This window comes from Haliotis rufescens, unplaced genomic scaffold (genome assembly GCF_023055435.1).
Source record: "Haliotis rufescens isolate VD_foot unplaced genomic scaffold, xgHalRufe1.0.p SCAF_6, whole genome shotgun sequence".
In the NCBI taxonomy this organism is placed as follows: Eukaryota; Metazoa; Mollusca; class Gastropoda; order Lepetellida; family Haliotidae; genus Haliotis; species Haliotis rufescens.
This window is the reverse complement of record NW_025964334.1, coordinates 12654472-12669416: the sequence shown is the minus strand read 5'-3', so window position 1 is coordinate 12669416 and position 14945 is coordinate 12654472. Positions and strand designations below refer to the sequence as shown.

The following is a 14945-nucleotide window of genomic DNA, read 5'->3' as shown; positions in this document are numbered from 1 at the left end:
CCAATCAGACCTTTGGAACAATTAAGAAAATTGAACAGAGCTAAACTGTCTCCAATCAGACCTTTTGAACAATTAAGAAAATTAAACCGCTAAACTGTCTGAAATCAGTCAGTTTTAGGAGCAGGGTGGTAGGACTGTGTTGTGAGGGAGAGTCAAGGATATCTGTAAAATAACACAATGTGTTCACCCTTCTGTCCATAATCCTGCCTACTTGAAATAATAATAACTGCACTTGCATAGTGCATCTTCCACATATTCATTGATGCATCTCAACTTGCTCTTGATGATCGATGCATGACACACCTACGAATGCATCAAATGGAAGCACAAATTCTGTATCAACTTTCAAAAAGTAATAATTGCAATATCTTGGCTTGATGACTACAAGAGCTAGTGTTTCTTTAATACCTATCATGAAACTATATTAAGTCTCACTGCATAACACTATGAGATTAAGGATGACCTGGTTCAGCAAGAGCCTCTCAGCTGGGCCTGAAACAGCCACATATTGAGCATGTATATCGCATTGTGTCTCAAGCTTACTGATCTGTATCGATACATAAGGTATACATTTTGTGACACCTCTAATATGTATTGATACATGATGTAGACATTTTGCGACACCTCTACTGTGTATCAATACATAAGGTATTCGTTGTGCTACACCTCTAGTATTCACTATACATAAGACAGGCGTATCGCGACACCTCTAGTATTCACTATACATAAGACAGGCGTATCGCGACACCTCTAGTATTCACTATACGTAAGACAGGCATTGTACGACACCTCTAGTATTCACTATACGTCAGACAGGCGTATCGCGACACCTCTAGTATTCACTATACATAAGACATGCGTATCGCGACACCTCTAGTATTCACTATACGTAAGACAGGATGAGACACCTCTAGTATGCACTATACGTAAGACAGGCATATCGCGACATCTCTAGTATTCACTATACGTAAGACAGGCATATCGCGACACCTCTAGTATGCACTATACGTAAGACAGGCATATCGCGACACCTCTAGTATTCACTATACGTAAGACAGGCATTGTACGACACCTCTAGTATGCACTATACGTAAGACAGGCATTGTACGACACCTCTAGTATTCACTATACGTAAGACAGGCATATCGCGACACCTCTAGTATGCACTATACGTAAGACAGGCGTATCGCGACACCTCTAGTATTCACTATACGTAAGACAGGCGTTGTACGACACCTCTAGTATTCACTATTCGTAAGACAGGCGTAGTGCGACCCTCTAGTATTGACTATACGTAAGACAGGCGTATCGCGACACCTCTAGTATTCACTATACGTTAGACAGGCGTATCGTGACACCTCCAGTATTCACTATACATAAGACAGGCGTATCGTGACACCTCTAGTATTCACTATACGTAAGACAGGCATTGTACGACACCTCTAGTATTCACTATACGTAAGACAGGCGTATCGCGACACCTCTAGTATTCACTATACGTAAGACAGGCATTGTACGACACCTCTAGTATGCACTATACGTAAGACAGGCATTGTACGACACCTCTAGTATTCACTATACGTAAGACAGGCATATCGCGACACCTCTAGTATGCACTATACGTAAGACAGGCGTATCGCGACACCTCTAGTATTCACTATACGTAAGACAGGCGTTGTACGACACCTCTAGTATTCACTATTCGTAAGACAGGCGTAGTGCGACCCTCTAGTATTGACTATACGTAAGACAGGCGTATCGCGACACCTCTAGTATTCACTATACGTTAGACAGGCGTATCGTGACACCTCCAGTATTCACTATACATAAGACAGGCGTATCGTGACACCTCTAGTATTCACTATACGTAAGACAGGCATTGTACGACACCTCTAGTATTCACTATACGTAAGACAGGCGTATCGCGACACCTCTAGTATTCACTATACGTAAGACAGGCATAGTGCGACACCTCTAGTATGCACTATACCTAAGACAGGCATATCGCGACACCTCTAGTATTCACTATACGTAAGACAGGCGTATTGCGACACCTCTAGTATTCACTATAGGTAAGACAGGCATTGTACGACACCTCTAGTATTCACTATACGTAAGACAGGCGTAGTGCAACACCTCTAGTATTCACTATACATAAGACATGCGTATCGCGACACCTCTAGTATTCACTATACGTAAGACAGGATGCGACACCTCTAGTATGCACTATACGTAAGACAGGCATATCGCGACATCTCTAGTATTCACTATACGTAAGACAGGCATATCGCGACACCTCTAGTATACACTATACGTAAGACAGGCATATCGAGACACCTCTAGTATTCACTATACGTAAGACAGGCATTGTACGACACCTCTAGTATTCACTATACGTAAGACAGGCATTGTACGACACCTCTAGTATTCACTATACGTAAGACGGGCGTATCGCGACACCTCTAGTATTCACTATACGTAAGACAGGCGTATCGCGACACCTCTGGTATGTATCCACACATAAGGCATGTGTCTCTCATTTCATCTTTGCATTACGTCCCACTCACCTCCCGCTGCCTCCCAGTGAGTCATGCCTGTACGAGGTATACCTGTACTATCTTCCCGGCAACTCTCTAACCATGCCACCTTTCTCCATTCCAGTACTCAAACAATTCTCATCACAATACTACCAATATGGTTGTATTCTTAGGCGTTATTTAATTATTTTGTTTATGGATTTTTCTACCTCAAAACGAGTGGTCTAAATAATAAATAAAAATTTATTTTTTTTCTTTAAGGTGATTTTTTAAATTTATTGATCTCTTAGTAGTATTTTCTGTCATGTGAAATAAAATTGTAAAAATATTAAACAAAAGAATTATTTTTTTTTTGAAATATGAAGTCAAAGAGCTACTTCCCCTTTTCTTGTTGACCATTGGATTTTTTGTCATTGCTGAAATTGATTAACAGACTTGTCAGGAAGAAAAAGGATGGTTCTCAAAATTTTGATCCTTTCCACAATTGTGAAATTAGGGTTGGCTGATCCATGAACAAAGTTTTTCAAAGAAACGCCTTAGTTCCATAGATAGAAAAATGTATGTTATATACTTAGCTTTTAAGGTCACCATGACCTCTTTTGATTTGTATGGCCACTGGCATGTACATGGCGAATGAGATCAATCCTGTCAACATAAACACTATACATCATCTGACACTTACGTGCATCATGGCCGTCACCATGGAAACCACTTCTTGCATGCACTGTGCTTGCATGTGTGTCATGTTCATTTCAGGATTGGCACATTTAATCATTTCACCATTGAATCCTATCGGTGGAGGGAACATGGGTGGCCCAGTTATCTGAGGCAACCAACTCTGCCTGTGCAGAGTTGCCTCCCTTGGGCACCTGTTTCAAATCCCAGTTTGTCTCCATTATGTTTCAAGGTTTGTCAGCAACATACCCGTGCTCCTGGGTTTCGCCAAATTGGTAAATCTCCAAGCCCTGCATCACTTCGGGGTTTCTCCAACATTGAGCTGACACGCCGTGGTATAACTGAAATACTGTTCAAAGCGGTGTTAAGCCAGTCCACTCACTCCTATTGGGAGAAAGCCAGGTGTTTCACAATCGCCACCTGTTCGCGTGAGTCAAGGAGTGAATGTATGATTGTCTTCCTGATTTGTGCCTTCACCAAGTTGTATAAACAATGGCAGTCCTTCTCCCCCGTGGAGATTCCAGGTAGGCATTGTCCCCAGAAACCTATGCTGGTCATAAGAGGCGACTTAATGAATTGGTGGTCAAGCTCAGTGACTTGGTTGAATGCGTGTCATCGTTCCCGACAGTGTTGATCGTTGCTCACAATAACAATCACTGGATTGTCTGGTCCAGATTAGTTAGTTAAGGCCCCGTCATATAGCTGGAATATTGCTGAGTGTGCGTTAAGCAAAAAAGAAATAAAAACATGCTCAATACTCCATAATACTTCAGTCATCATGACAAGACATGTGTTGTAAGTTTGTGACGCGGGTGAGGGACGTGCGATTCAACAGAGACCTCTGCTGTGTTTCAGACCTCCGTTATACCCACAGTAGAAGACCTTGACCCCGATGTGCTTTCAACAATGAACTCTCTACAATGTTTTAAAGATAAAGACAAACTTGTAGAAGAACTCATGAGTATAAAGTAAGTGCTGCTGTCTCAACTGTTTACAGTATATGACCGTAAGTAAGCCGATGTCATACTAAAGCCCAGATATTAACTTGACCTTGAAATCTATTTCCAATTGGCACGTCCGGTACATAAGCCGGACCACCTAACTTCCTCCAGGAAGTGAAAGGCAACAACACGCGACTAAGTCGGACCGCAAGACTACTGGCAGATAGTTTGATCTGTGTATTATGTTGTTATATGTAAAGATCATGGCGAGGAACGATAAACCTTTAACTTTTGCGACACTTTTTGTTTTGTAAGGGGCCATGATTAACTGTGAAGAGTTGCATCCCTTTGGCATGCTTGAAACCTATGAACCCATTACTGTTTCAGACATAACACAGAGAATGTGCTATATACCCCATAACTGTTTCAGACATAACACGGAGAAGGTGCTATATACCCAATTACTGTTTCAGACATAACACAGAGAAGGTGTTATATTCCCCATTACTGTTTCAGACATAACACAGAGAAGGTGGTATATTTCTTGCTGCTGGACCGAAAACTCAGGAATCCTAGTGTAGAAGACGATGTGGAGATTAGGAGTAGGTCGGAATCAGGTGAGTCAACTCGGACACAGACGGAGGTCTGCATGGTAGACCAGGGTGGCTGATCTGTAGTAGACTAGGGTAGATGGGGTAGCTGATCTGTAATAGACAAGGGAAGATCTGTAGTAGACAGGGGTAGATGGGGTAGCTGATCTGTAGTAGACAGGGGTAGATAGGGTAGCTGATCTGTAGTAGACAGGGGTAGATAGGGTAGCTGATCTGTAGTAGACAGGGGTAGATAGGGTTGCTGATCTGTAGTAGATAGGGGTAGATAGGGTAGCTGATCTGCAGTAATCAGGGGTAAATGGGGTAGCTGATCTGTAGTAGACCAGGGTAGATCTGTAGTGGACCAGGGTAGACAGGTCATTAATCTGCATCTGACAGGGGTCTGGTGGTGCTACTGGCATTGGTGTGATGGTGCTACTGGCATTGGTGTGATGGTGCTACTGGCATTGGTGTGATGGTGCTACTGGCATTGGTCTGATGGTGCTACTGGCATTGGTGTGATGGTGCTACTGGCATTGGTGTGATGGTGCTACTGGCATTGGCCTGATGGTGCTACTGGCATTGGTGTGATGGTGCTACTGGCATTGGTCTGATGGTGCTACTGGCATTGGTGTGATGGTGCTACTGGCATTGGTCTGATGGTGCTACTGGCATTGGCGTGATGGTGCTACTGGCATTGGTGTGATGGTGCTACTGGCATTGGTCAGATGGTGCTACTGGCATTGGTCTGATGCTGCTACTTGCATTGGCGTGATGGTGCTACTGGCATTGGTATGATCGCACTACTGGCTTGGTGTGATGGTGCTACTGGCATTGGTCTGATGGTGCTACTAGCATTGGTCTGATGGTGCTACTGGCATTGGCGTGATGGTGCTACTGGCATTGGTGTGATGGTGCTACTGGCATTGGTCAGATGGTGCTACTGGCATTGGTCTGATGCTGCTACTTGCATTGGCGTGATGGTGCTACTGGCATTGGTATGATCGCACTACTGGCTTGGTGTGATGGTGCTACTGGTATTGGTGTGATGGTGCTACTGGTATTGGTGTGATGGTGCTACTGGCATTGGTATGATCGCACTACTGGCTTGGTGTGATGGTGCTACTGGCATTGGTGTGATGGTGCTACTGACATTGGTATGATCGCACTACTGGCTTGGTCTGATGGTGCTACTGGCATTGGTCTGATGGTGCTACTGGCATTGGTGTGATGGCCAGACTGTTGAACAAATCTTGTTCTACCTTTCAGCCGACCCCCCCAGGAAACGAGTGGATGCAGTCCAGTTTAACGGACAAGCCAGGTACGATGTCACAATTCTTTTCCTACTCATCAACAATGTTTGCAGTTCAACACTAACAACTAACTTCGTACATAGCATGTCAAGAAATGATCCTGAATTAGGACCAGCCTTTTTGAGAGTGTTTATCTGTGGAGATTCACACAACTTCTTGTCAGGGTATCTTTTGAATCCTCTGTAAGCAATCTGGATGTCTGCGTAACATGGTATCATGTAACAAAATCATTCTTAGTGTCATCATCGTAGTTTAGTTGTGTATATCACACAAACGCTCTTTCAGAATGGCAGTTCGTCACTATTAATAATGAAATTTTTTATACATTTTGTAAATTTTTTACATATGTCCACATTTGAAAAATTGAGAGAATTGAGAGTTCTGATAGACCTACTGATACTCTAATAATGTTTGAAGTTGAAAATGGTTCTTTGAGTGGATTGTAAAGTGAGTACTGAGTAAAATTATAAATGTCCCAGTAATGATACTGCCTAGATTTCAATGCCTCAGTCAGGACTGATGTGATCAGTGATCGATAGAATAGGTAAGAAATTTTGAAATTATTCTGATTGCTTGGCAGAGTTCTCCAAGGGCTGAAAGAATGTAAGGCTGTCACAGCTGATGTCTGACACTGGTGAAACTAATGACACCATTACTTTTTCCCTGTTGCTCTCGATGGTCTTAGTGGAGCCATCATGTAGCTGTGGTTGCTGGCAGCCCTGATCCACTCATCGATGACAGCTTCTCTGTCTGCATGTCAAGGATCTCCTAGTCAGAAAAGTCAATTGGCTACAAATTAAAAAATATTTTAATCCCATATACCAAGCTCTTCCTTAATGACTTTCCTCCAAATACATATAGGATATTTCATCAAAAGTGAGCACTGAAAAGGGAATTCAGATTGAAAAGAAACACCAGTACAGGTTTTGGATAACAAGATAGAACCCTTAGAAGAGCTTGTGTTAGTTATTTCTTCAGAATCCTTGTTCAAAGTTCATTTTGCGTATTTGGAGGTAATGATTATGGAAGAAATTGCTGTATAGATTCTTGAAATATTTTGTGATTTGTAGACAATTGGGGATGTAATTCCTTCAGCCTTCTTTGGCAGACTTTTCTATCAGGTCTATCCACAGCCTCCGGTAGCGACATGTAGAAGCTGATGGTAAACGAGATGAGGGGATGTGGTCAGTGAGTGAGTGAGGTTTTACGCCGCTTTTAGCAATATTCCAGCAATATCACGGCGGGGGACACCAGAAATGGGCTTCACACATTGTACCCATGTCGGGAATCGAACCCGGGTCTTCGGCGTGACGAGCCAACGCTTTAACCACTAGGCTACCCGACCGCCCCGGGATGTGGTCACCACTGCTATACTCTCTTAGAGCTAGAACTATCACAGCATCTGCCATGTGTTTTCCATCATGTGTCGTAAACAACGGGGGCGGTGGGGTATCCTAGTGGTTAAAGCATTCGCTTGTTACGCCGAAGGGTTCGATTCCCGACATGGGTACAATGTGTGAATCTCAATTCTGGTGTGTCCCCTGCCGTGATATTCCTGGAATATTGCTAAAAGCGGCATAAAACCATACTCACTCACTCACTCACTCATTACAGATCACTGGGCATGGAGGCCTGATTATTGTGAGGCAAATTGTGAAGAATGACCACTTGTACATGATAGCCTTTTATACTAAATCCACTCAAAGGGCTGTTTTGAAATGTCATTGTTTTTCTTGTACTGACGCTTGTACTGACACTTGTATTGACACTTGTATTGACACTTGTATTGGACCCTGCCAGACTTTCACTGGGCAATATAAGTGAAGGGTCGCCTGTTGCCTCACGGAGAGCCCTCGCGGTGCAGCAAGTGTGAGTTACCATGGGAGACAACTCTGATCACATTCGTTTACTATCCCTTGGTTCTTTATTTTTGTCAATATTGTTTATATGTGTTGTTTATGTGTGTTGTTTCATGTGACTGGAACAATGTCTTTTTTTGGCACCTGTTGGCATAATGTGGGGCAAATAGTATTGCAGCACCTACTCCAATTAATTATTTATTATTGAAAGATAGAGATCCGTGCCATTCGGAGTATATTGGAAAAAGGGGTTGCCCTTTAACACGCAGTCCCAGATGCATGTTGAGATGTTGAACATGGATGTATTGAGTTGATGCTTCGGTCTATTTCAGCTGCGTCAGTCACGATGTGTCATTATGATCTACTTCATTGGGTTAGGCCACAAGAAAATAATTATTAGATTTTCTTTCCCATAAATGTTCACAGCGTCTATGGGCATTAAGTTTTAACATACTTGATATTAAGTTAGAAGGGAATGTTTGTACGATGACACATATCGGGTGGTGTTTAATGTAGTATATTAGGAAGAAAACATTTGTAGTGAGTTTCTGCTGTAGACACTCGGGGAGACTGTCATGGCGGGTGTTGGTAGGTCGGTGGGGATGGAAGCGTGATGACGTATTATGGCCTTGCTGTACATATTTGGTTAACTTCTTACTGTATACTTATTTCATTTCAGAGTCAGTCTTGCTCTTTGTTATCAGCACTCTTATGAATGTGTCACTGATTTTTTATGTTTCATTTATCGTGAATCCATTTTGTTTTGATGACATCGTGTCTTGTCAACCTGACTTGTAACTAAGTGACCTGCCATTTGAATTTCTGGCGCCTGAGATTTTACTGAAAAAAAAGAAATGGTCCCAGAAAATGCTTGAAAAAAATAATTATGCTTCGGACTCAAAAAAACAAACCAAACATATTGTCTGCTTACAAAAAATATATTGTTGGATGATGATTTTGTTTTTATTTCGGCCTATAGTTCTAATTAATTAAATATCTGGTTTTGCAGCTTTTGCTGAAATGTTCAATTTCTTTACCAAATCCCATCCCTCATTCCCAAGAATATCAAATGGACTGTCCCTAAATATTGGATGCAAAATATAATTTTGTATTAAGAGTCAACAATTACATTTATTCCTTTTACTGTGAAAATACCCACACTAATATGAAATCTAACCATCCACTTACTGTTAAACTGACCGCCTCTGTGGTAGATATCCGCCCGGAGAGCAGAAGGTCCAGGGTTCGATCCCTGGCCGCGTCATACCAAAAGACGTTAAAAGATGGTACTTGTTGTTACCCTGTCTGGCGCTCGTCATTAAGGGGATAAAAACAAGGACTGGTCGGCTCGGAGTCAGTATACTGTGTCTGAGTGGGGTATTCATGTTAAACTGCGGCATGGTATTTCGGTGAGCTCGCACTATAAATCGGCATCAGTCCGGACTAGCACAAGCAGCCACACACACACACACACACGTACATGCACGTCACTATATAAGTGCAATAATCTTGGAGTTGACGTTAAACCTCATTTCACCTTACCTGCTGTTAAACTGTTCTTTTACTTTAAAAGTATTGATGGTCATTTCTTAGAAATAGTATCTTGGTTAATCCTTTAACAAGTTGTTTGAAGGTTTTAAATTATCCAAAAGAAGCTGACAAAAACATCCTCAGTTATCCAGTATTTTATTAACTCATTCTAAGTAATAAATACCCTTGACCAATTCGCCACCATATCTTCATTCCAAAAATTATGTCGCCTTCTCATCTGTCGTATGGGGGCACGGGTGGCCCAGTCATCTAAGGCGCCGCGATTCGCTGTGCAGAGTTGCGTCCCTTGGGCACGCCAGAAACCTATGATTGTGGGTTCGAATCCCGGTTCGCCCTGATTATGTTTCTAGGTTTGTCAGCACCATACCCGTGCTCGTGGGTTTCACCGAAGTGGTAAACTTCTGAGACCTGCATCACTTCAGGCTTTCCACCCACATTAAGCTGACTCGCCGCGATATAACTGGAATACTGTTAAAAGTGGCGTAAAACCCAACTCACTCACTCATCTGTCTTATTACTAACTTAGCACAAGATTTTTCTAACTCATGGGTGAAATAATGATATAATATTAATGTGGATTTTTTTAGAGCATCCACTAGCATGCTCAAAGCGCTAACATTATCACACTGTCCAATGGATCAGTGTGCCTTCAATTTTCATTCTCAGCTCCCTGGTGAGTATACTACAATCTGACAGCTATTTTCAGATGGTTCAAAAAGCTATGGTAGCGATTGGTTCCAGGGTTTTTGACATAATACAATGGAGATATATATATAACACCCTGGATCGTTGAGGATGGACTCCTGTGGCACAGTGTGTCTATGATGTCATTTGTTTCAGAAGAAAGGCCAATCTGAGCGGTAGCCCTAACAACTCTCCCCTGTCCAGCCCGAAGCTGCCCCACCGAGGCACCACGCCCACCCACAGCCCTTCGGCCACGCCCCCCAGCTCCCCCGGGATCCAGACCACGCCCTGGAAATCAAGGTTACATACGATAAAGAACAGCTTCCTGGGCTCTCCGCGGTTCCATCGGCGGAAAATGCAAGGTATTCCATATGCAAATGGACATATCGCAGACGTTGTAGACACAGAGTACTTGGCAGGTGAATTTCCAAAGCTGTTTTTTGCAAGCCGCCCGTTCACTCGCTCGTCCATCTTGCATGGAGTGATTCGTTCTTCCCACCTGGTAGTAGGATTGAGTTCATCCTCTAGAGGTTGTAGAGGAATCGTATATTATCATCTAGTGTTTTTTTTCTATCCGTCTGCGTCCTTGTTTATCTCGAGAAGGTCTTGATGCCTCGTCCTCCATATGTCTGTCTCATCATGCTCTGACTGACATATTCACGTTCTAACCATATGTCGTGTTGTTATAGATTACGTCTGTTATAGATGGGGGAAGTTGGCTAGCCTAGTGGTTTAAGTGTTCGCTTTCACACCAAGGCCCGGGTTCAATTCCCCACATGGGTACATTGTTTGAAGTGTCTCCCACTATGTTATTGCTGGAAAGTAATGTAAAAGCACACTAACTCAATGTTATGGGGCAGTGGGGTAGCCTAGTGGTTAAAGCATTCGCTTGTCACTCTGAAGACCCGGGTTCGATTCCCCACATGGGTACAATGTATGAAACCCATTTCTGGTGTCCCTGCTGTGATATTGCTGGAATATTGCTAAAAGCATCATGAAACAATACTCACGCCCACACTCAATGTTATAGAGGAAATCCAACAGTTTTCTATTTAATTTGGATGGTAGTGATTGTGACACTGTCAAGGGAGACCACTCTCCCTACCACAGCAACATCCTTCTCAAGATTGACACCAATGATAGTCAGGCACAAACCAAATCATTCGTGATCCAAGTTTCCTCATTGTGTCTCAGCTTCTTCTACAACACGGGAAGAGTTGCATCCCTTATGTGTCCCAGGATCCTATGATCGTGGGTTCGAATCCCACATTCTCCCTGATTATGAACCTTGGTTTGTCCACATGATACCCACCACAGTGATAAACTGAAGTGAAGCCGTGCTAAACCAGACACACCCTCTCTCTACTGATCTGTCCTGTATTATTGATGACTGAAATGTCCCAATCAATTCAATCAATTCAATCAATTCAATTAACAGATCATGTATGATGTTCGTATTCATCACTGAATTCCTATCAGTTAACCAAAACATGAAAAGAACAATCCGATCTAGTTCTGTCCTGGGCCCACTTGCACAAAACGATCTTAGCACTAAGACTATCGTAAGCCTATGTTAAAGTATTGGAGTTAAGATCATCTTAGCGCTAAGACCGCTTTGTGCAAGTAGGCCCTGGCCTGTAGATGAGAATGCATACTGACAATCATGAAACTAGAGCCAGCATGAAATTTATGCAAAAAATGCAAAGGTCCTTTGCTCGTCTTAATTAAGGTGACACATTTTCATCTGGACATGTCGTAGTATATTGTCACGTCAGGTTCGCTGTTCATGGATTGAAACAATGATGTAAACAGCTCATAATAAAGTCCGGGGATCAGCATTAATTTGTTTCATGATTGGCAGTTTTCTGTTATCTGGGTGATCAATAACAATGTCTTTGGAAATTTTCTAAAACTCTTCAGAAAACACTAACTTGGGACTGTTTTTGTCGTACGATACACGCCTTCGGTGCCACTGTCATTCAATATGTGTGGATTGTTGGTCATGCTTTCGGTCACTGGTTTTTCTGGTCTATGTTCAATGATTTACAAGCCACCATGATTTAGCTGGAATATTGCTGACAGGTTAATCAGTGCTGGATGAACCTTTAACCCCAACCTCCCAACCCTCAACCTCATCCCCCTTCCATCCACCACCTATCCTTGTCCATCCATGCCACCACCAACTCTCATCCATCACCCATCTCCACGCATCCCCACCCATCCACACCCGTCCACCATGCCACACCCATCCCCACCCATCCACCATGCCACACCCATCCCCACCCATCCACCATGCCACACCCATTCCCACCCATCCACCATCCGACACCAATCCACCATGCCACACCCATCCCCACCCGTCCACCATGCCACACCCATCCCCACCAATTCACCATGCCACACCCATCCCCACCAATTCACCATGCCACAACCATCCCCACCAATTCACCATGCCACAACCATCCCCACCAATTCACCATGCCACAACCATCCCCACCAATTCACCATGCCACAACCATCCCCACCAATTCACCATGCCACAACCATCCCCACCAATTCACCATGCCACAACCATCCCCACCAATTCACCATGCCACAACCATCCCCACCAATTCACCATGCCACAACCATCCCCACCCATCCACCATGCCACACCCATCCCCACCCATCCACCATGCCACACCCATTCCCACCCATCCACCATCCGACACCAATTCACCATGCCACACCCATCCCCACCAATTCACCATGCCACAACCATCCCCACCCATCCACCATGCCACACCCATCCCCACCCATCCACCATGCCACACCCATTCCCACCCATCCACCATCCGACACCAATTCACCATGCCACACCCATCCCCACCAATTCACCATGCCACAACCATCCCCACCAATTCACCATGCCACAACCATCCCCACCAATTCACCATGCCACAACCATCCCCACCAATTCACCATGCCACAACCATCCCCACCAATTCACCATGCCACAACCATCCCCACCAATTCACCATGCCACAACCATCCCCACCAATTCACCATGCCACAACCATCCCCACCCATCCACCATGCCACACCCATCCCCACCCATCCACCATGCCACACCCATTCCCACCCATCCACCATCCGACACCAATTCACCATGCCACACCCATCCCCACCAATTCACCATGCCACAACCATCCCCACCAATTCACCATGCCACAACCATCCCCACCAATTCACCATGCCACAACCATCCCCACCAATCCACCATGCCACACCCATCCCCACCAATTCACCATGCCACACCCATTCCCACCCATCCACCATCCGACACCAATTCACCATGCCACACCCATTCCCACCCATCCACCATCCGACACCAATCCATAACCTATCCTTTTCCATCCCTGCCACCACCATCCACCTCTCATCAAATCACCCGAGCCCACCCACGCCCACCCATCCCCACCCATCCACCACCCATCCCCACCCATCCACCACCCATCCACCACCCATCCACCACCCATCCACCACCCATCCACCAACCCATCCACCACCCATCCCTACCCATCGCTGCCCGTCCCCCACCTGCTAGAACAAGAATCAGAGTTTGGAGGATGCAGAGCCCAATCAAAGATCTATTGTCACAGTTATGATTTTCATCAAACCCAGTTACCTCCCCTGCATCAGCAAGGACTCGGAGGACCATGTCAGGCATAGAAGATGTTGTTTTGGTACTCAGTTCTTAAATAGTCATTTTGCTGGCAGAATTATTTTTTTCAGATTCTCAGTTCTAAGTATTTTGCTTGAGCTACTTGTATTATTTTGTAAGAGTAGATTCAAAGTCCTAAGGAAGTACTTGTAGTGGATCGTATGGTGGTTTCTGTTAATAGGCCCTGGTTGTTGTTCATATGTAGTAGGAGTAGTTTAATTAGTGTTAATTGATTTAGAAAGATAATTTTTTTGGCCAAATAGTTAGAAAGATATTTTTCTTTTTCAATTTGACGAAGATTAATTTGTATATTGTCTATATGTAAGTTGGCTACCATTAATTAAATACACATGTCTGAGTGAACAACGTTGATATTAAGGTTTCACCATGATTTTTAGGTACAACATGTCATGTTGTCTTTTTATGTCAACTCCCTTTAGGCCTCTCTGTTATAACTAACTGCTCTAAAGACGTTTCTTTTAACCTATGTTTTTTAAGTGGTCGAAATAAGAAAATGCCATGACATATTTTTTTCAATTGATCTCTAAAGGTTTCGTTACTAGGAGAACATAAGACAATGAAATGAAAGTGTTTTTTGGAATGACAATAATTACCCTCATTATTGATCAAATTATCAGATTTCACTTTAAACCAAACTTGTTAACTTGTGTGAAAAAAGGACTGTTCTTAAAAGTTAATTTTATTTGTTGATTGTGAAATGTTAGGTTTGTGAAATTGAAACAAAATTGTTTTTGACTGAGAATATTTATGATTGACCACCATAGAAGACCTGGCTTGGTTTTGACCTGGCTGACTTATTCTGTGGTCGGACCCCTGAGGCGATGCTTGCATTGTCAATCACTGGTATACCATCTGCTATCCTGATTGTTTTAAAGGCTATCATAATAAGCTGTAAAATTGCTAATTTTGGCGTACAAATTCACTGCCTACTATTATTGAACAAATGTACACTGTAGGATAAAGGGACCCGTTAAGATCCGGGTTAGAATAGGTCTTCAGCAACCCATGCTTGGTGTAAAAAGCGACTATGCTTGTCGTAAAAGGCAGCTGACAGGATTGGGTGGTCAGGCT

At 43.5% G+C, this 14945-nt stretch overlaps 1 protein-coding gene across 3 annotated transcripts in view; it reads left to right on the top strand.

The window, feature by feature from the left end:
* The window catches only part of LOC124135479 (serine/threonine-protein kinase BRSK2-like), a 182421-nt gene that overhangs the window by 149469 nt on the left and 18007 nt on the right, over positions 1–14945 (top strand). For 2 of the 3 annotated variants that reach the window (XM_046500851.2, XM_048385603.1), the window contains exons 11-15: positions 4068–4180; positions 4670–4770; positions 6013–6064; positions 7857–7925; positions 10310–10512. In XM_046500851.2, the coding sequence (XP_046356807.2) occupies positions 4068–4180; positions 4670–4770; positions 6013–6064; positions 7857–7925; positions 10310–10512 (538 nt within the window). The remainder of the gene's footprint in view (positions 1–4067; positions 4181–4669; positions 4771–6012; positions 6065–7856; positions 7926–10309; positions 10513–14945) is intronic. The other variant, XM_046500852.2, reaches the window with a different exon arrangement.